General features: G+C 36.7%; 1 protein-coding gene across 2 annotated transcripts in view; it reads left to right on the top strand.

Annotated features, from left to right (window-relative positions):
• The window catches only part of PLA2R1 (phospholipase A2 receptor 1), a 37,269-nt gene that overhangs the window by 10,792 nt on the left and 4,298 nt on the right, over nucleotides 1-22,179 (top strand). For both annotated transcript variants that reach the window (XM_042874814.1, XM_042874815.1), the window contains 18 exons: nucleotides 551-708; nucleotides 2,229-2,336; nucleotides 7,140-7,252; nucleotides 9,294-9,463; nucleotides 10,184-10,386; nucleotides 10,675-10,820; nucleotides 11,294-11,378; nucleotides 12,858-12,990; nucleotides 13,441-13,476; nucleotides 13,966-14,123; nucleotides 15,395-15,459; nucleotides 15,803-15,906; nucleotides 17,216-17,358; nucleotides 18,065-18,182; nucleotides 18,584-18,714; nucleotides 19,284-19,428; nucleotides 20,274-20,512; nucleotides 21,048-21,216. In XM_042874814.1, coding sequence (XP_042730748.1) covers nucleotides 551-708; nucleotides 2,229-2,336; nucleotides 7,140-7,252; nucleotides 9,294-9,463; nucleotides 10,184-10,386; nucleotides 10,675-10,820; nucleotides 11,294-11,378; nucleotides 12,858-12,990; nucleotides 13,441-13,476; nucleotides 13,966-14,123; nucleotides 15,395-15,459; nucleotides 15,803-15,906; nucleotides 17,216-17,358; nucleotides 18,065-18,182; nucleotides 18,584-18,714; nucleotides 19,284-19,428; nucleotides 20,274-20,512; nucleotides 21,048-21,216 — 2,424 coding nt within the window. The remainder of the gene's footprint in view (nucleotides 1-550; nucleotides 709-2,228; nucleotides 2,337-7,139; nucleotides 7,253-9,293; nucleotides 9,464-10,183; nucleotides 10,387-10,674; nucleotides 10,821-11,293; nucleotides 11,379-12,857; nucleotides 12,991-13,440; nucleotides 13,477-13,965; nucleotides 14,124-15,394; nucleotides 15,460-15,802; nucleotides 15,907-17,215; nucleotides 17,359-18,064; nucleotides 18,183-18,583; nucleotides 18,715-19,283; nucleotides 19,429-20,273; nucleotides 20,513-21,047; nucleotides 21,217-22,179) is intronic.

The following is a 22,179-nucleotide window of genomic DNA, read 5'->3' as shown; positions in this document are numbered from 1 at the left end:
GAGTGCATCACACCCAGGCTTCTGTAAGATTGCTGCTTGCACTTCATTTGACAGTGTGGCATTTGCACTGGACCACGCTGGGCAAATGGCAGGTAGTGGTTATAGCAGAAGTTAGTGGTTTCCCTCATGAAACTGGGTCAGTTTTCATTGATGTTACCACCCTTATCATGAACTTTCAGCAGTCCAGCTTTTGTCTTTTCCTGTTGTTGACTGGTTCTGTGCAAACTGCTGCAAAGTACTCAAAAATTTTCCTTATGCAAGAATTGTGATTAGAAGTAACAACAATTCAGAGCATCTTTTTCTTTGCAGGTTGGCCTTGTCGGTGCTGCATAGTTTTACTGTAGCTAATTGTTGGTAGATTCCTCTTTGGGGGGGGGGGGAAGGAGGTGCCAGATGTACAAAAGCAGTTGATGGTCCCTGTTGTCTAAAGAATGCATAATTAGAGTAATTCTTACTGAAATCTGATGAGTAATTTTAGTAGTTGCGTTGATATTGCAGGAACGATGGGCATATTTTCTTCCTCATTAAAATATATTTTATTCTTTTACAGAAAATGTAACTGAAACATGGATTGGATTATATAGTAGTAACATCTCAGTTGTTTTTGAGTGGTCAGATGGCACCCCAGTGAAGTTCTCATACTGGCACAGCCAAGAACCTACTACCTTCCAAAGAATAGGACAACTGTGTGTTTCAGCACAAGGACCTGTAAGTTTCCTTTTCTTGTTGAGAGAACATGATGGTCACTTTTATTTCAGTTGATAATAAATTATTTTCTCACTATGCATATTTTTGTAAATCACAATCTATTGTATGACTGTCTTTTTATTCCTAATATATTCAAGTTGTGATAAATGCAATGTGGCTTTTAGGAACCAGTACACTTTGCAGTGCTGATACACAGAAAAATTAATCATCAATTTTGAGCTTATATTCAGTAAAAACGTTACATACATAAAGCTTGCCAAATGGAAGCTAACCAGTATTAGTAGGTATTTTGATAAAGACAAAGGAATGTAAAATCCAAGTAGCAACAAAAAACAAGTAACAGTTTATGACTCATCAGTCCAAGTCTTTAAGTCTTCAAATTCGTATTTTGAAAAATGGTCAACTGTGTCAATTTCATGTTGCTGTTAGTATTTATAACTTCTGTGAGGCATCTTTCAAAACCAGACAGCAGTCTTGGCGTGCATAAAACTATGAAAGTTAACAGTAGTAAGACTGACCCCAAATCAGTCAGGTGATGTAAGATTGGGAGTAATTTTCAGGTAAGCTTAGATTACGTCCTGTCAGTACATAACTCACTGCACTGACAATTTTGTTTTCTTAATTTAGTCATAAACTTACTTTACTTTTAAACTTACAGTACTTAAATTTTCTAAGACCTGTCTTAGATTAAGAGGCAATATAATCTAGTTTTTCAATGAAGTAAATTTCACCCAAGTGTAGAAGCTGTATCAGAAAGTTTTTGTTGTCTCTTTTGTAGTGAGTTCAAGTTACAGTGGTATTCATGGTACAGTAGTGTTCATGGGAAAGATAAGACAACTACAGTGACCTGGAAAGGTCAGCTCCCATTGGAAGCACAAAATAGGTCTTCAGTAAAATTCTGGTTTCAGGTGTGCTAAACCATATTTGACTAATTTTGCAAATGTAAGCAAAAAATAAAAGTTAATAGGAAGTAGTGGAAAAGGAGATTCAAGATATAATGCTTCAAGCATTGTTTTCAGTACATGTCCAATACTGATAGAAGTCTAAGAATATTGTACAAACTCTGAAGTTTTTTTGAGTAAGGTCTGTTCAGATGTAAAGATTAGTTTTATAAAATACTGCAGTAGATAGGAAGAAGGTTTGTTATGTGATTCTGAAAGGAAGCTTGCCCATGGTTTTAGTTAATTAAAATGCATTGCATCTAAGGGAGTGATTTAAGAAGACAATCTCTTTCGTATGATTGTCAGCAGGACTTTTCAAATTAGTGTTGTTAAAAATAAGTGATCCATATAAGGGTGAATAAAGGAATAAAGCAAGAAAAAACTAGTCTGTTACTTGCTTTTATTGAAAAATTAAAAAGGAAGAGAAATTGTGCAATACCATTTGTGTGTGTGTGTGTATTTTTATACATAAATAATTATACACACACAAACATATATATATATATGCAGGAGAATATGATTATGTATAGAATATAATATTTCTTTTCTTTTCTCTCCCTCCCTCTCCCTGTCCTTTAGGATGGACATTGGAAAGTTAAACAATGTGAAGACAAATCTTTCTACATTTGTGAAAAAGCAGGAGAAATTAACAGTGTTTCTTTTGATGCAGAATCAAGTTGTCCAGAGGTAAGAGATTTTGTGGGTTTTTTTGTTGTTGTTTGTTTAGGAACCTTACTGATAAAATAATACTATATGGGTATTCTTTAAAAGTAGATGGAGAATGTGTGAACGTAAATAGTTAGGTAGATAATTTATTTTTTTTGTACTGAAGATGTGCCTGTTTTCCTAGGAAAATCTAATTGCCTTGAAAATATGTAAACAAAAATTTAAGGTAAGATTAAAAGCTTTCCCAAGATGCCTCTCATGGCTCGTTTTGTTGTCAGCAGTTGTGACCGATGTTCCTACTTCTTTCTAGATCAAAAGTAAAAACCCTTTTGTACGCCATCTGTGCAAATAATGGCTGTTATATGATGCCTCAACCCACACATGGTTTTCATACATTTAAAAGGAATGTCAGGGTGAAAGACAATCAGTTTCATTGACGCGGAGAATGAACTCTTCCACTTGTACATTAGTAATCCTTTTACTTTCAATCAGAAATGAGGAGCAGCACAATTAACTAAATTAGGGCATTACAATAAGTTTTCAGGCTTCTAGGCTTTGCATTTCGCTGGTAATAAGTAAGATACTAAAGTACGGTTTTATTTATCCTGATTCCTTTCCACTATGTATAAACAACAATTTTGTGTTCTTTGATTTTTTTTATTAGAAACTCTAGAGAAGTTTCAATTTTTATATCAACAGAAATACATCCTATTTGGCTTATTTATCCTTTTTTTTTTACCATTTAGGTCCTTTTTCTCAGTTCAGTTGAATTGTAAGAAGTTGGAAACTGGCCATTTTGAAGCTGGATGCAGTTTTTCCCCAGAAATACAGTGATCAGGTCCAACATTACTGCTTTTATCCAGGTTAAAATTTCCAAAAATTTAGGATGATTGGTTCCTTTGAACCAATATATTTCATTGCTTGAGAATTCTGTGTGTTACAAGTGTGAAGAACAACTTGTAGTCCTGACTACATGAAAAATGTGCAGAGTATCAGGATTTCCAAGTGTAGTTACGAGCTGACAGCACTTGAACTTTTAGTACCTTGCAGGAGGGAGAGTTAAAAGCCATTGGTCTTAAGTAGCTTGGTGTGCTCTGGCAAGCTTCCTATTCAGGATAAATTTCTGCTTGTTGATGTTCCACACCTGCTAAAAATATATGTTGAACCCTCTTGACATGCCACTGATTTCTATAAATTTCTTTCTAATGTGAAGAGTCATGTTCATTTAATCAAAAGAGGTCAGTTCTAACCTTACTGACAGTTGTGTCTTATTTCAAATATTTTGTCTTGACAACTCTCTTTTAATGTTCCATTTGTATGTTGTTGTAAGGTATTGGCCTAATTTTCCAGATCAGCTCCAGCTTTTTATTTCATGAAGTTATCCATTCTTTTTTTCTTTTTTTTTTTTTCTTTCTTGTTTCTCACATTTGATCCTTTGCTTTGTTAGCCCCGTACTGTCATTCATATTTAAAGGCTGGTAGACGCAGGCACAGTTATTTATTTTTACAAAGCTTTATAGTCTTTTATCTCATGTTGGTTTTATAACTTGTGCATCACATGAACTAACTCTTAAAATTTTCTGTGATTCCACTAAGTGGAGTTTTTGCAGAATATCCGTATCAAGTTACAGCAGAAACCTACACTTCTGTCTTTCAAAGACAAAAGGGTGCTAACCACTTTCTTCCCTTAGCAAATCAACTATTCTTTTTCCTTAGCTGGCAGGATATTAGCGCCAATAAATGTTTCATTGCAAAGGTCAGATTCTCTAGGCACTTCTAGGCATTTTGTTTAAACCAGCTTTTGAAACAGACTGTGGAATTGTCATCTGCTTGACGATCAAGTTGGGAGCTTTTATGTATGGAGCTGATTGTATTGGTGCTGGTGACTTTATTTAATCTTCTGTACTTTAATTGGTTCATCAAAAAATAAATTTAGAACTAAATTGTACATCGGTCTTTATGGCTGTGGTAGACAAGTGGAACTGAATTTTTAAGAGAATTCCTAATAAAGCTATAAAGCCTTGTACAGAGCAGGACTGCTGCTTAGACTAAGAGTCCATCAGCCTCATGTTCTGCCTTCCACTAGTGGCCACGAATGATGTCGGGAAGAGCAGAACAGGGTAAATGTGAATAACGTTTCTTTCAATTTCCCTTGACCTACAGCTTTTGGGGATTTCCTGAGCCTTTCATGACTTGTGTATCTTACAGGATACACTGGATTTTCCCTCTGCAAATGCTTGTCCAACTTTCCCTTGAACTCATGGGAATTCTTTGCATTCACCACACTTGTGAAGAGGTCTATAAATTTGCTACCCTTCCACGTTCAATCCATCTCCTTCTTACTTAGCTTCTTTTATTGTCCCCAGAATCTCATACTGGGGTAATAATCCACCCTCACAGCACTCTGGATTTTTTACTTTGCCCTAAGGCATCCTCCTCCTTACATTTCATCATCCTTGCCCTTCCTTTCTAGTATGCTTTTTTAGCAATTGGGGGCTGCAAATCCAAAAAAAAAAAAAAAAAAAACACAACACAACACCAAAACAAAACAAAACAAAAAAAAAAAAAAAAAACACACAAAAAAAAAAAAAAAAAAAAAAAAAAAAAACACCAGAAAAAGAACACGATTACTTTCTCTGTTCTCTCTGTCCTTATAATTCTTCACGTTTAATTTTACTTATTGTCTCATCTGGTGCTTTCATGGAACGTTACCTGCAGATCTCATTCCTGCAGTGTAGGAGCAAGCTAGTTTGTCCCTCAAGCTGTATGTGAAACAGTTCAGTGAGGGCAGGAGAGGTCTCCATAAGCATCACTTCCTGTTTATTTGCATTGAATGCAGTTTTAGTAACAGATTACTCAGCCTTTAAAGTTTGGAATTTCTCAACTTGTGCTTGCCCTGATTGCAAACTTACCATCTTCCAGTCACTCCACAATTATGGTTATTATTTTTAATAAAGATTAGTGTCAAATTTCTTTTCTCCAGACTTGAGGCACCAAAAAAGCTTTTTGAGGAAGGTTATGCACTGCCATTTGTTTCCAATTTAAATTTCCAGGAGGTTAGGATGACTGTGTTTGCTTCATTTGATGCAATACACTTGTTCACTGGAGAACTTCAGTCAGAGGGAACAAAAGCTTGGCCATTTCTCACCTGCTCTCCTGCAGAGCACTTGGGTGGTTGCAGACTAAATGAGGTGGTTTGTAGTTCTGACTGTTTGTACCACAATCTCTCCCACAGCTAATTCAATTTCTGACCTCTCTACCCTGTCAAAAAGATCAGAGCACAGGTTAATGAGAAGGGGAAGCTTGTTCAAAGGCTAAGAATGTTGAGAGTTGAACCAGGAGGAAGTGTACTCAGGCCATGAGTAGGCTGTGTGCAGGAGGGGCTTTTTTTGTCAATGCTTGAACCTCTCCTTCCCTAGTACTCACTACCTTTACATCTCCATCAAAACACAAGCTGCTATGCTCTGTCTTGTCACCCACTATAGAATCCACCACGTGGAAGAGCCCTTCTCACCTGCAGGTGCCTCTCTCTGGCAGGGAAACTCCAGCTTGTTGCTGTACAGACAGGGAAGATTTCCAACACAGGTTTGCTTATTTCTGTTGGCAAAATGAGCATCTGAGCATGCATATGTGGTGTTCTCAGATGAAGCCACAGGAGCTGGTATTACACTGAAGGAGGATGACAGTAAAGGGCAGCAGAGCTGTGTTCAGGCTCCCCAGCATGCTCTTGACAGCAATTAAGCATGTTCTTAAGCAAAAGTTGTTGTCTTCTGGTGCTGGTTCCCTGTTGCTCCTCTTTGCAAGCTCCCTCATGGGAGAGGCAAAGCAAGGCTAGCTGGTTGTCTTTTCTGTGTGGCTTCAAGATGAGCTGTACAGAGGTGGTTTCTTGTTCCCATAGTCTGCTGGTTATTTAAAATGTGCAGGCAGGAGCACCAGGCAGCTATGTCATGGGCACTGGTGCAGGCAGAGCTCCCACTGGGCCTGGTGTGGTCTTCTGGACAACCATAGGTGGATGACAAGAGATTAATAATGAGAAGTGAGACAAACTGCACTCTGACAGTGTGTTCCAGCTCATTGGATGAGCCATGAGCATGCCTAATTTTAATTCTGTATTATCAGAACACAATGGTTGCTGCCTTCCTTTTAGAATTTTGAAAAGGAAGAAAATTGCTGAGAAGAAATGAATAACTGGGAGGAACTGCTGCATGAAAGGGCAGCATATTTCTGGAGTAAATATTTCCATTTTCATGTGAGGAGAAAGAGCAGCTGTAACTTTTTTTTTTTTGTAACTTAACTGATTGCGATGGGGCAGTGTTTGACTTGTACTTCAGGTGTTCAATATCAGCAGTGAGTTAACACAGCTGTAAACCGTTGAGTGTTACTACATGCTTTGTGCCAAAGAGATGGCCTAGAGGCTTGGTATACCCCTAACTAAGTCAGCAAAGCAATGTTCAAAGTATAATGTGCAAGAAAAAAAAAAGTGTGGAGGAAGTGCCTTAAAGTTGCCCACATCTTTGTATACCCATTAAAGATACTGCTATGTGTATATTAAACTGTTTTGTTGTTTTTGTTGTTTGTTTTGGGGTGGGTTTTTTTTTTTTTTTTTTTTTTTTTTTTTTTTTTTTTTTTAATATATTTTAAGGATTTAAACTTCATTTTGTTAAGTTCACCTACCTCTTAGGGACCTTGAGGGGAGCTGCTCTGGAGCCATGGAAGAGGGCTATAGGGTTGTGAGTGATGAACAGACAGATGACAAATGGGGATCAAATTCTTAACATCTATATACTATATAATAATCTATAAAAAAATGTTCATTTCTTTTAAGGGATGGGAAAGACATGGTGGATATTGTTACAAAATCGACAGTACCCCTCGAAGTTTTGAACATGCTTCCAGTGGTTATTTCTGCCCATCTGCACTTGTATCAGTAACAAACAGGTAGTTAATCCTATCAGACAGCGTGAAGATGCTTCTAACAAGAGCTGTTCTAACTTCAGAGAGTGTTGCATGGCAAAAGATAATTTACAATTATGAAATAATATTTGTTTGAGAATTGAGTATAATTACTAACATTAGCTAGAAAAAAAGGTGTGTTTTACTTTATTTTTAATTGACAATGATTTTAATAAAAAGCAATTTTAAGTCTAATTTAGATTTATAGCAATGCCCACACATGAGCATGCAGGAATCTAAACAAAATACTTTATACAGAGGTATGTAACATCCTCAAGAAATTCTATTAGTGTACTTGAAAAACTATACTGAAAAATTATAGTATTTTTAACTTTTATAATCAAAATGCATAAAATTTTAATTGAGATCAGGTAATGTTTTATGAATCTTTCTATTTAGTTTTGCATTTACGTGAATCTTCAGCAAATAGGGGGAGAGAATAAGTGTTTGAAAAGCATCTGATGTCTGTCTACACTTGCTCTTTTTCCTGTCTACCCGTATTCCAGCTTCAGCAAAGCTTTTCTTCTCTGTAAATGTCCAGACGCTTGAATTTTCTCTAGTCTGTTTATGATTTACCCTATATATTGGATTCCCATTACAGGTAGACTATATACATACTTAAACATATGTGTATTCATTATTTAAAAAACAAAACAAACAATGCACTAAACAACAGGAAAAAAAAAAAAAAGAATGGTAATGCTAAGTCATGGCTTGAAGCAGTGATTGAGCACCTGGTGGGAAAGCAGGGCCAACCCAGGGGAGCTCAGCTGCATGCAGTGCACTGAATGATCAGAAGGGGTGGGGCCAGGATCCACCCCTCCCCAGACCTCATTTAAGGGTTGGCAGTGGAGGTGAGGGGATCTCACTGGAGGTCTGTATGCACCTGAGGCTGAAGGTAAGCAGTTTCTTTCCTTTATTTCTGTGTCTATGGCTGTTGCGTTTGAGCAAATCCTTTCTTGCTGCAGCCTGGGACCTTGCTGCTCTGCTGTCACTGTGCTTTCCATCACATTACACCCATCCATTTAAGAGAGAAGTACTGTAACTGCCACCAATCAGATGGCGATAGCTAAAAATTTTAGGGAAAGACCAGCTCCCCAGCATGAAGATTTAAAGTGGTGGGAATTTGGCCTGCTAGGTGGTTTCATGATTGTGCCCAATAAATGCAGTGGTATACTGTGCTGCAGCAACAGATGTTACAAGAAGGATAAAGAACAAATTCTGGGCAGCTGAGCATTTACAACTCAAAATTCACAGTGAGCTAAGGGCATACTGCACATCGCTGGAAGCATGTGTTCTGTATTTTTCTGTTTATTTGATTTTACTGTGTTTTTGGTGGATGTAGCCAATGCTGTTTATTATGTTAGTTTCCACTTCTGATGTTGGAGCAACAAAGGAAGCTTGTTGTTAGTTTTTTATTGTGTTGTACCAATTACATCTGAATACTTTATATTAAAGTGAAGAAGAGATTACTGTGTGAGACACATGCTACTTAAGAAAACTCTAAATGTCTCACACAGCATTAATGAAGAAATTCGAGAGCGTAAAAGTGATTCCTTTTGCTGGTGCTTGGAGTTTTTCAGCTCTGATTCCTTAATGTTGATTTTTTTGTGTCTAGTTCTAATAAGATACTTCTGTGCAAAGCTTTTGCTTTTCTGTATTCTGTACCTTATTATGACCCTGCCAACTTTTCTTCTTCATACAAAGATTTTCTAATTTATATCTGTTCATCATGAATATATTATATTTTAGCATCTTGCAGCATTAGCATTGAGCTTAGGAGATCTCTATCTACTGTTCTTTGAACGTGCCCAAATGCAGGGGAGTAGAGGAAGAAGAAAAGGAAGGAAAAACTATGCTATATCGTAAACTGATCTGTGAAATTTTCCAGAGTTCTGTAAAGATAATTAAGTAACTTCTAGATAATTTTCTTGGATATTTTAAGTCGTTTCATGAGATCTACTAACCAAAATGACAGTTGACCTATTCTGTACTAATAAGCATTTTGTCTTTATTGTTTTATTAGGTTTGAGCAAGCTTTTATTACCAGCATGATCCGTAGTGTGGTAAAATCTGAGAGAACTTATTTTTGGATAGGACTGCAAGACCTTAACAACACAGGAGAATACTTTTGGCTAACAACAGATGGGAAAAATCATTCTGTAAGCTACACAAACTGGAACAAGCATCAGCCACGTGAGTCATGTGCTGAATTAAAAAAAAAAAAAAAAAAAAGCCTGCGGGGAGAAACATGCTCCCACTACAAGTGGTTTGCATTTCTGTTTTTGTGAAGAAGAGGGCAGAGATTGTCTGAGATACATTTCTGGCAATGAGAACACTGTGTGTAGAGTTTTAATTCTTCCTCTTCACTTTGCTGGTACTTGGTGTGCCATTAGATTTTGTTTTATGGTAATCCAAAGAAAATTTCCATTTTTTTCAATTCTTGGAAATAGCAAGTTAATATGTAGAATGTTTGAAAATAGATTCAAATGTGGCCAGTGATGTTGTGGCCAAACATTTGAATCTTTAGATGATTAGAACTTAAGTTCTTCATTCTTTGAAACGTGAACAACTTAGAGATATCTGAAGATGTAGACATAAATATAAAAAGATGCTGTTTTGCTAACTGCTTTTAAGTTTCTTTCTACATTTGTTGCTTTACTGCTGCAGTTCACTGAATTGCTGTTTTAAATCGCATTTTCCTTTCTGCATTTTCTGAAAGGAATCTTTTGTTGTTTCATTTTATGTGCTCGTGTCAGCCAAAACATGTTTACAACCTGATTGCTGACCACAGAATTTGTTACCTTTGTAACCTCATCAAGATTTTACCTTGCACTCGATGCCTCTGAAACAGTCACTTCACCAAAAATTCACAAAATTCAAGTGCTTTGTTTGCTGCTTTCTTCCATGCTTTAGGTCATTCTGGAGGATGTGTGGCAATGCGAGGGCAGGACCCTGTTGGTTACTGGGAGGTAAAAAGCTGTAAGAACTTCAAAGCAATGTCACTGTGCAAGCAAAAAGTCAATTCTTATGAAGAACCTGAACTTACTTTTCAAAGACATTTGAGTTCCTGCTACTTTGGATGGGAGTCAGAAGGCAATTTACTTAACTGCTACAAGGTAATTTGTGAATGTGCTTTAAATTTTTCAGGTTCTATGTTGTTTTAGGAATATACTGTTTCTGAAGGCTTTAGCTAAAGCACTGTTTTCTACTTAGCAAACAAAAAAATGTTACCATCCTTCAATGGCATTTTGAAGTGAACGAAATTCTTAAGTCTTGAATCAGAACTGTGCTTGAAATATAAACTTTATTGTAGGAAGAGCTGTGATATTTAGGTTTTTATGGTCTTTTGAAACAATTGCTCTCTGAAATCAACCACACTTACGGCAGTGTTTATTTTATTGCAGATATTTCACAGAGAGAAGGTTCTGATGAAAAGAACGTGGAGTGAAGCAGAAGCATTATGTCAAGATTTTGGAGCACATCTTGCTAGTTTTTCCCATGTCTATGAAGAGACTTTTTTAAACAATTTATTATATACAATTTTTGATAGGTAAATAGGCTTTACTAACATTTACGGATTAATGTGCTTAAGGTAACCCTTGTTAAAATAACCCACGATCTAAGGAATGTACTTTAATAGTGTCTGAAGAGGACTACTACTAACACAAACTTAGAAGTGGGTGAAAAGAAGTGTAATAGTACACTGTAAAGTGACTCTTTTTGAAGATGATCTTTGCAGTAGGCGTCAAATGACTCTTAATGTCAGTGATGTTCTTATGAGTTAACATTCCTTTGTTGAACTGGAGATTCTGCAATTTGAATCCTATTTTAAAAAAATTCCTCTTAAAATATGACTTAACATTTTAGTAACAAAAGGGGTTTACTGCAAGGAAACAAAAATGTTAATAAATACATTGCAGTATGATATAGAGTTAAAAAATGAATACGGGTTTTTGCACTACTTAAAAGTAATTTATGGAATAGCGAAGGAAAGTTTGTTTAAAATATCTGCTTCTATCACAGGACAGAAGAAAGACAGTTCTGGATTGGATTTAATAAAAGAAACCCATTTTCTGGAGGGACATGGCAGTGGTCCGACAAAACACCTGTAAGTACCTGTATACTGTGTATAAGTTCCCAAAAATAAGTCATGTGAACAGATAAATGGTGGCTAGCAAAGCTCTGGTTTGTGTTTGTTTTTTTGTTTTTTTTTTTTCATATTCACATACTTGAGAGCAGCCCTATGGAGAAGGGCATGAGGGTCTTGATAGATGAAAAAGTTAATATGAGCCAGCAGTGTGCCCTTGCAGCTTGGAAGGCAAATGGTATCCTGGGCTCCATCAAAAGAGGGGTGGCCAGCAGGAACAGGGAGGTGATTGTCCCCCTCTACTCTGCTCTTGTGAGGCCCCATCTGGAATACTGCATCCAAGTGTGGACCCCCCAGTACAAGAAAGACAGGGAGCTGTTGGAGAGGGTCCAGAGGAGAGCCACAAAGATGATCAGGGACTGGAGCACCTCCCTTATTAAGACAGGCTGAGGGAGCTGGTCTTGTTCAGCATGGAGAAAAGAAGGCTGCAGGGTGACCTCATTGCAGCATTTCAATACCTAAAGGAAGCATACAGAGGGGAGGGGAATCAACTCCTTGAAAAGGTTGATAACTGCAGGATGAGTGGAAATGGTTTTAAGTTGAGGGAGGGGAGATTTAGGTTGGATGTCAGGGGGAATTTCTTTACAGAGAGAGTGGTGAGGTGCTGGAACAGGCTGCCCAGAGAGGTTGTGGATGCCCTGTCCATGGAGGTGTTCAAGGCCAGGTTGGATGAGGCCCTGGGCAGCCTGGTCTAGTATTAAATGGGGAGGTTGGTTGCCCTGCATGTGGCAGAGGGGTTGGAGATTCATGATCCTTGAGATCTCTTCCAATCCTGGCCATTCTGTGATTCTTCAGTTAAATGAAATGATTGTTACAGTATTGTTATATTATTTTTAGAGCCACCTGTGCAGAAGAGTTGCAAAACAACAGAAGAAATTTGGTAGGATTATGAAGTTTTTTGGATTTGTGCTTTCCTGCAAAGCATGTTCTGATTAGTCCAAGATGTGTCACACTGCATTTTAAAACTTTTCTGAACAAGCATGTGGATTTTGGATTATGCAAAAGGATCAGTTTTTAAACTGTAATTGGTTTTCAGTCTTTACGAACAATGTCAGCTCTGCCATCATTATTTAAGTAATTGCAGAATGTGAGTGCAAAGTTCAGTCATGCAAAGTGCTGAACCAAAACAAAGGTTTGGACAACCACTGCTAATCATGTCCAAAAAAACTGTTAGATTTCATTGCAATGAATTTTATTTTATTTTTTACGAAGATGGAGTCTCATAGAAGATGGGAAATTGAATAAGGCATTACAAAAACATGATTATCATTATTAGGGTTTTACCACCATAATTTAGGTGTTTCACTGGTTTCCTGGTCTGGAAATTACGTTTCATGTTCTTATCATATAGGCATCTTCATACACTTTTTCTTCGTAATAGGATTTTGAAATGCTTAATCTTGAATTATTGGTGAAAGATTACAAGTATGCTGTTTTCAGGTTGTAGCTTCATTTCTGGAGAGCAAGTATGTTGAAGATGACTCAAGAAACTGTGGTGTATTCAAAGTAAATAGAACAGTTTTTCCAGCACACTGCAATGAAAAGCGTGAATGGATATGCAAAATACCAAAAGGTGAAACTTTAATTAACTTACACTGCTCTATCTTTAATTCAGAAGAGACAAGAAAAAATGTCTAAAAGGTTGCCAGTGGTCTTATGTGTGAAATCATGGCAAAGCTACTTGCTTCTGTTGTTTTTGTTTTTTTGTTTTTTTGTTTTTTTGTTTTTTTTTTTTTTTGGCCAGGTACCATGATTGATCTGTGCAGACAAGTTGCCATAGCATGGACAGCAATGATCAGCAACAAGCTAGAAGTTAGCCTATGTTCTGATTTATAAAAGTTGCTAAAAATGTTATTTATTAAGTATGGCCATTTTTATTTTATTCCGTGTTTAACTTTCTTTTGCCTTTGGATGAAAATAGCTACATTCTTCAAGATTTTGATTAAATTCTCACTGTGTCAGTAAAGCAATTTCAGAGCAATATCTCTTCTCAATTCTTGATCTAATATCTTTATTTTTGCAGGTGTTAAACCAAAGAATCCGGATTGGTACATAGCTGGTATGGAAATTTTATTTTTCTGCATCTTGAGATATTATCAGTGGGAGGTGTAATTTGATGTATTGGTAAAAATAAAATAGCTAAACTATTTTAAGGTGCAAAATTTACATTATGTAATGCTGTCAAATCTTGTTGGTGAACAAAATCTGCCACTCTTCTATAGAAACACTGAAATACTGCTTATGTTAGCTAAAAGAATTTTGTCAGTAGTAGGCACAGGAATTCGATGTCCTCAGTTGCATTGAAACTGCCTTTGTATTTATGAAGTCCAGGCAACCCTGTTAATACAGTAACATGGGATATAATGTAGAGCTGAAATTTACTCAGTTCTCTGTTTGTTGTCATAATTTGATATCCCAAATATAGTTCTGCTACTAGTTGTGGGATATTGACCTGTGCCAAGTAGCTGGAAGTGGGCCGAGTTTGTTGCGAGGAATGTGAACTGCAGTGAGATTTTACACCTGCGTGGATTTGACTCTTGTCTTCTAGAACTGCCATGGTCATACTATCAAGGAGCAGAGTATCTTTTTCACGTGAATCCTACGGACTGGGACACCTATGAGTTCATTTGTGTCTGGCTTCGTAGTGAAATGGCAACAATAACTTCTGCAGAGGAGCAAGCGTTTATTGAAAATAAAATTAAGAAGGTAACAAATTAGAATACTTCTTTAAAGTCCTATTTACTAACAGGAGATATTTCAAAAGCAGCTTTGTAACTGAAGTAGTGGATATTGTAGCGTTTTATGATGAGAAAGCCAAGATTACTCCATTTGCGTTTTATACTAAGTTAACTTCCTTTAAGTTTCATCTCAGAGTATGAGATGCTGCCTTCCCCAGTTTAGCCAGGTGTGTCCCTAAATGTTTCTAACTGATTCCTGTGGAAATAGGGCTAAGGATAATCATCAGCAGTCTGGATGGAATTTGTATATGCCATCAGGAAAATTTCATAGAGATTTCTTCATGTAGAATTTAAAAATCATATTTTTCACTATTTCTTTAAGAATTGTAATCCATAGTCTGAGTGCTATGAATAGAAAGCCAAATTCAGTTGGTGTATACCACACCAGACAACATTTCTTAGGCTATTCTTCATCAGAAATGTATGTATTCTAAATTTGGTATTGCTTTGTATACTGCTAGCTGATAAAATCCTGACTGTAAGGACTGCATGTCTGCTTCAACGTATGCTACAATTCCACTCGTTCTGAAGGAAAAAAGAATACCTTTAAATGGTAGGGTAGCATTTATGATGTCCTGCACGTTTGAAATTTTTTTCCCTTTGTTGGCTTTCCAAAAGACTCCCGAACTGTGGCTGTTGAGAGACTACTCTTGAAGGCAAAGTTCGTTCATGGTTTAAATCGGTGTCATGTCACTGCAGCAGCAATAAGTGACTGTTTAAATGACAATATTTCTGTGAATTATCCATAATACTTTGCCTTTTAGGACTGGAAGTCTAGGACTTTCATGATCAGAACATTCTCTCTGAATTGCATCTCTGTTACATGAGCTGTAAGAATCAATATAAATTGCATAGAAAATGTTCTGGAAACATTAAAATCAGTAGCATTTCAATACTAAAAGAAAATATTTGTACTTCATAATTTTAATAATGTCTATTTTTCTGAGTTCTGGCTTAAGACTGCAGTCATTGCCAGGCCAGATATTCTAATTTTACAGAATGTGCATTAGTAATCCAGTGGAAAATGGAGGCTATATTGTGTTTTGCACACATGCTTGCTGAAGTCAGGAGGGAGTAGTCACAAACTAAGACAGGCAGGATTTAGCACGTGTTTTACACCAGAAACCAAAGGAGATACTATTCATCTGACTATGAGCAGGGCCTGATTTTTAGGAGTTGGTTAATGTTTAACTGTTGTTGCCCTCTTATCAAAACATATGGCAAAACATTTTTTTGTAGCTGTCGGATAGTGATGTTCACTGGTGGATTGGATTGCACGCAGAAAACATCAGCAATGAATTTCGGTAAGAGCTTCAGCTGCTCTGGTTTGTACTTGGCACATCTTGTTTACAAGTACCATTCAGTTTGATGGACCAAAACTGTTTGATGACTGAGTTGGATATTCAAAAGACTATTTTGGCTCTCATATAAATATTACTCAGAATATGTTACCCTTCATTTGTTTCTCTGAAAGGGGTACAAAAGATTTAAGCCAAAGACATGACTATCAACATGTTTGTTGTAACACTAAGTTGAAGAATGGGCACTTTCTACCCTGTATCCGATTAAAAACACCTTTTAATAGAGTCTGTGTTGTTAGATCACAACAGGGAAAAGTGTAACTACACTCTTAACATTTCTGTGCAGCTGGAAGGATGAATCACTAATAACATACCAGAATTGGAATGAAGGCAGAGATCGATATTTGCATAAACCGGGGAAAAGATGTGGCTTCATTTCATCACAAACAGGTTTATTTTATATTTCTTTTTGTGGCAGGAGTTGTGAATTGGTTGTTATTGGCCAAAGGAGATTATATGTTTTCAATTGTTTTGAAGAACAGTCCTGTTACAGTTATAGATTGCTTAACTACTTCTATGGTTAAGAAAAGAACATTAAGATATCATGAATTTGCTCAAAGAGTAAGAAAATAGAACTTAGAGGTATATTAATAGTTTAGTATTTTAACATCAAAATATAAATATTCCAGTGGTACTGAATCTTTAGTCTTTCTTAAGACTCTATTCCTGGTTTTCACAGTCACTTTTCTTGTAACCAAATGAGCCATATGGACTGAGCAGCAAATTGTCCTCTGTTCAAGAACTGTTTTTATATTATTGAACAACTTTAAATACTTGGGTTTCTATCTTATTTTTAATCTCATAGCCAATATGCGGAGGGATTTGGGGTACCATGTTTTGTTATCTGATGGTTCTAGCCTCTAAACCCTCACAAAGATTTCTCTTTTGCTACTGCAATTTAAAAATATATGTCAATATAGTGCTGCCAGTATCTGTGATTTATTTATTTATTTATTTATTTATTTTGGTCATTTCTCAGTCTCTGTTTTCTGAAGATCTGTGATTCATATAATAAGGTGAACATGTCAGGTTTCTTGAAAAAATATGCAACTTTTTAAAAATCTCTCCTCACAAATACAAAGCTGCATTCTTGTAATGCCAGCATCAAAAGCTAAAAACTATTGTTGTTAACCCACGCATCACCTTGGGGTTTTGGTTCATAACTTTCAAAAGCTTGAGGCTTACAGATATTTTAGTTAGTCTCTGTTTTGCATGATACTTCCCCCTATCCCATCACCCACCAATAGAGGGCATCTGATCAGTAGTTTGAGTGCTTTCTGTTCTGCTGAATTATGTGCTTTCCTTCTAAGCAGGACAGCATTTGATGTCAGTACCTGGTGGTCTTGCCAACAATTTTCAATGAAAAAGGGTCAAACCACTTTATCTGGAATGTATAATTCCAGTACTTTTTCTTTTCAACTAATTTTTTTAATATGTGTTGATAGGCAATGTATTATGTGGAGGAATGTATTTAGATTAATGAAACCAAACTGTCAATAACAATATGAGACTTGTGGGCCATCAAATGCACAGAAATGTGTTATGTCCAAATATATTTGCTGTAGAATCATGGCTTACTCAACCAATAAAGAAGATACTTTTCACAATAACTGAGCTAGATAAGAAAAAGTCCTTTTCTGTTCTCAGGTAAATATTTAAATGTGATTTTTTTTTTTTTTTCTTTTTTCTTTTTACATAGGACTCTGGGATGATGAAAACTGTACTGTTTCTCTTCCCTGTATTTGTAAACGTAAAAATGCTTGGAAAATAGAGAAAGAGGTTCTGAAAGACCAGAACCCACAAGGAATGTGTCCCAAGGGCTGGCTGCACTTTGGATTTAAAGTAAAACACTTTTTCCTGCTGCTTAATTATTCAAAATGAATTCCATTGTTACAGAAAATTTGGACTTGATATTTGGTATTTGAAGGTTTTCTTCCTTTCTGAAAGCAGGGAACTCATTTTTATGAATAGTGATATTCATAAACATGAATGTGATGGAGAAGTGATAGAGAAGTTCATTAGCTTTGCACAGAGAAGTTGCCTTAAGCTGTCAATGTTTTACTTTAGTTCCAGGAAATGCATGCTCATTTATGCAAAAGCTACCTAGCAAATGGATAGCAAATGCATCAACATGCTTATTCTGTGCTGTCTCTCTCCTTTGATACTTCTACAGTTTTAAGTCTTGCTTGGCCTAAAAACAGAACTCTAACCATTTAGTGTACTCAGCAGTTCCCTAATTGCTGCCTAAAGATATGGTTTCAAATGTATAATTATCTTTTATTAATAACACCAAAGTCTATTTGTGATTGAAGGTTGAAAGGCAACTATTTCACCAGAATTCTCTTAAATATGTACATTCCTTCATGGAAACATTCCCTGAAGTGAGCAGGTTTATCCCAGCATTAAAATGCAGTCACTACAAGCATAAACTTAAACCAAGGGGCATTGCTTAAGGCTGTGGACCCAACATTCTTATTAATTGGTATAGCTTTTAAGTGGAAGGAAAAACAAAACAAGCCTCCTATTTTTTTTTTTTCTTTTGAAACAGTGTTTTTTGATACAAATTCCAAAGGATCCAGAGCACCTGAGGAGCTGGTACTCTGCACAGACATTCTGCAGTAGGTACGATGGGTCCCTCGCTTCCCTTGAAGATGAACTGGAACAAGGTAGAATGCCAAAAATATTTTTAAATAAAATTTCATCCTTGAAGAAATGTTTAATAATAGATACAGATTTAGGAAAAAAAAAAATCATGCAATTCCACTCAGGGATGCAATGCTATAAATAAATCAGTAATTCTTAAGTTGTTCAAGCTACTGTTGCAATTTCTTGAAGACTTCTCTACTGGGCTAGATACTAACCCAACTGAAGTTAATCATTTTTACTGAATTGATAGCTGGATGATCATGAAATGCTTTTCACGTTCTTACTTTCTTGTAAGTAGATAAAGCCACTGGTTGGCAATTCATTTTTCAGTGCTTTAATGTGTTGGAAGAGACTTCAGCTTTATCCCTAACTGGCTGCCAATTAAATATGCTTCATACTTCAATCTTGTTTCATTTTCCAGCTTTCATAACAATGAATCTATTTGGTCGCAAAACTAGTGTTTGGATAGCTTTCCAGGGTGATGATTATGAAAAATGGATGAATGAAAATCCTCCAAGGTATTCCAACTGGTCTCCAATTGAAGCAGTGCACGTAAGTGTTTCTGGGGGCTTTAAGGACACTGAGAAATTGTTTTATCCATAATATTCATGCTTGCCATAAAGACAAGGCCTAACTTACTATACCAGCTTCTCTTAATTTTTGCAACTTCAAACAACTGTGGACAGAACCTTATGGGTATAGTTAGTTGCCAGAAAGACACTATCCAGACAATTATTTATGCGGTACATAGCTATAGTCACATCTTCTGAAATTCTCTTCAAGCACCACAGTTTAAGCTATATGGTTGACATCCTATACTAGATTTGAGCAAAGTAATATTATGAATTTCACATTTTAGTCAAATTTTAGTATACTATATTTGACTTGGTATATTTGTCAGTATTTTAGTTAACGTTTTAGTTTCTTCATTGCACGTTTTTGACATTTTTTTCTATGAGGCTACTATTCCAAGTGGTATTTAAGGGAACGTTCATTGTTCTACCTAACAACTTGTAACAGTGCCTTTCAGCTAACTACTATTCTACGTTTAATGTAATAATTATGCCCTTGCTTTACATGGTATCTTTAACAATTAATGTAAGGTTCTATGTTGATTGCAGAGACCGCGTTATAACAGTGTCTACGTCGAAGAACAAGTTCCACTTTGTACACTGGTATCAAATAACCCTAATTTTTATTTTACGGGAAAATGGTACTTAGAAAACTGTGAGAAAAATCATGGGTTTGTCTGCCAAAAAAGGCAGGGTAAGCATTTGGTCTGGTTTCCTTCTGTTCTCATTTGTTCTCTTGTTGAGTTCAGTTTATTTTTATCTAGAAGTAGCTTATTATAGGTGTCTATAAAACCAGGAGCTAAAAAGATCTTTATAGGCAATTTTACTTGCTATTTCAGCAGACAAGTTTTACACAGTTTAATAAATCAATAGCTGTGATGTAGAAGTAATTTCTCAAAAAAATCTTTTGCCATTAAATTTGATTCTTAACTTTGAGCTTTCAGTTGCATATCTCAGATCTAGAGATTACATTTTGCATTGTCTGTCCTCGCAAGCAAAGTAACAGCATGAGATCACAAAAGGCAAAACTGGAGATAGTTCTGTTGAAAATATTCTGTTGTTGGATTTGCAGTCTCAGATCAGACGAGACTTTGGAAGATGCATTTCTGTGAACAGCCAATTGGCCAATCAGGTGTAGGCTGGCTTTTTTTCTCATGTATTTTTCCTGTACTGGCATGGCAATGCGCTCAGTAGCACACATCAAAATGGACTGTATGGACACAGTGGTGGTCTTATGTGGTGCAGCTTTGTCTGCTAGCTTGTAGTTAAAGTCTTTGTCAACGGAGGCAGTAGTTCCTGCTGTTCTCCACAAGAAGCTCAACAGAGTAAATAAGATGAACCAGCAAGCTTTGGCCTGCGCTTATGCGGCTCTTGCAAACCACAACCATGTTTGACATATTTGTCACGAGGCACAATTGTGGGGAAAAATGGGAGTAAACTTACTGTGTAGAACAAATGAAGCTGGTTTTCAACTGTCTTTGAATTGTCTGTTTTAAAAAATAAAATAATAATTTTAACAACCCTCTTTGTTTCCAACAGACACATCCAGACATATTGTCAATGCATCTGAAATGTACCCTGTGCCAGATACCTTACAGTATGCAAACAGAACATATATCCTAATACGTGGGAATTTGACATGGTCTGCAGCTTTAAAAACCTGCATGGCAAATGGAGCTGAGCTGGTCAGCATTGCAGATCAGTACCACCAGGCTTTCCTCACAATCATTGTGAATCGGCTGGGATACAACCACTGGATCGGGCTTTTCACCGCAGATGTGCGTAATGGGTTTACTGTCTGTGCATCCTTTATTCTAAATTAGGCTTCTAGAGTAGCAAACTATGAGCTCTGTCATTCATTAGAAGTCACAGGAAGTTCATGTTTAGAAATTAAACACCCACTTGAGCTTTTATCAGCCTCCTTGCCATATTTTGCAGCATGATACATAAATTTAATGAGTGCTACTTTGGTGCAGTACTGAAAAATGAAAGCCATAGAAAATACTAAAACACAAAAACAACAACAAAAAAAAAACACTAAGGAAGAAAAACTCTTCTAATGTCAGTATTGAATTTAAATTTCATTTTGAGCAGCTTTATGGCCCAAATAGTCACTTACACTCAATGACCCAGACATTCAGCTACCATACAAAACAGCAGTTTAGGTGTAGTTTTTGTTCTCCTAGAAAAAAGTTGAGAGAATCTTTGAAACTGCCCAGCACTAAGGAAGAGGTAAAAGGAATCCTGATTAAGATGTCTGTGGAAAGGAGAGTATGGCACCAAACAGAAATAATTTAAAATTTGTTTTGGCAGAATGGGCTTAATTTTGAGTGGTCAGATGGGACTAGATCCTTGTTTACCTTCTGGGAAGATGATGAGTCCCAGGCCTTGGGCAGCTGTGTTTATATGGATGCCTCAGGGCACTGGAAGAGTACAAGCTGTGAACAACTTCTGCCAGGAGCAGTCTGCCATGTGCCGCCCAGTAAGTCAGTTAGGTTTTGTTTTACATCTGTGCAGCTGCAAATGTGTATAGTAATAGTGGCAATGTATGAAAGGAAAACTAACATTTGAGGTTAAACAATGATGATGCTTCCTTCAAAAGTGATTTTTTTTTTTTTTCCTCCTTTCTGTATCTCCTATTTGCAAAGCTCTTTTATTTTTTCCCCATTAAGTATTGGCCACCAGGTCTAGGCTATGTGAAAATGGGAAGAACTTCTATAGTAGGAAAGAAACAGGTGCAAGGAAACTCTCTCTTCAGTGAATGCTATACTGTCTGCGAAAAATACTGATTGTTAACAAAGTAGTGTGAAGGGAAGTAAATTCTGTTTATTGCAGTTAACTGAGAAATAGGAAAAGAGAACCTTTTGGAACAAAGTGAAAAGTTAGTCACATCTTCATTGATTGCATAGGGAAGACTGCAACATTTTTTCTGAAGATGAGAATACTTTCCTGCATCTTGAGATACATTTTGTTTCTTGCAAAGCTCTTCATTACCGGAGCTTTTTTTTTTTTTTCTTTTTTTTTTTTTTTTTTTTGAACACAGAACTCAGGTATACAGCTCTACTCAGCCCAGGACTGCAGAGTCCTTGTCAACATCCTGCTTTCATGATGGCAGTCACCCGAATCAGTGGGGCTCTTGGCACAGTGCATTGCACAGTGGAGAGGTCGAGTGCTGAATTCTGATGGGAAGCTCTACTCTGCCTCTGTGCCCTGATATTTGGCATTCAGTTATCCTTGTGGCTTTGTGGAGAGAAGCTCTGCAGCCTCTGGAAATCCCCAGCCTCTGGGAGTTGCTGGGTAGCCCTGAGTGCCCATATGATGCTTCTCTCCCTGTTGTATGTCACTGTTAGATAAATATCTTTATAGCACTGTTGCAAGCCTGCAAGGTTTTTCATCTGAACTAAAACCAGCTTTGCAGTTCTAGTACAAGTATATTCAGCCACTA

The sequence above is a fragment of the Lagopus leucura genome, unplaced genomic scaffold, assembly GCF_019238085.1.
Source record: "Lagopus leucura isolate 7727_CA_CO unplaced genomic scaffold, USGS_WTPT01 Super-Scaffold_100012, whole genome shotgun sequence".
NCBI classification, from domain to species: Eukaryota; Metazoa; Chordata; class Aves; order Galliformes; family Phasianidae; genus Lagopus; species Lagopus leucura.
The sequence above is the reverse complement of the archived record's forward strand: the minus strand, read 5'-3'. Positions and strand labels throughout refer to the sequence as shown.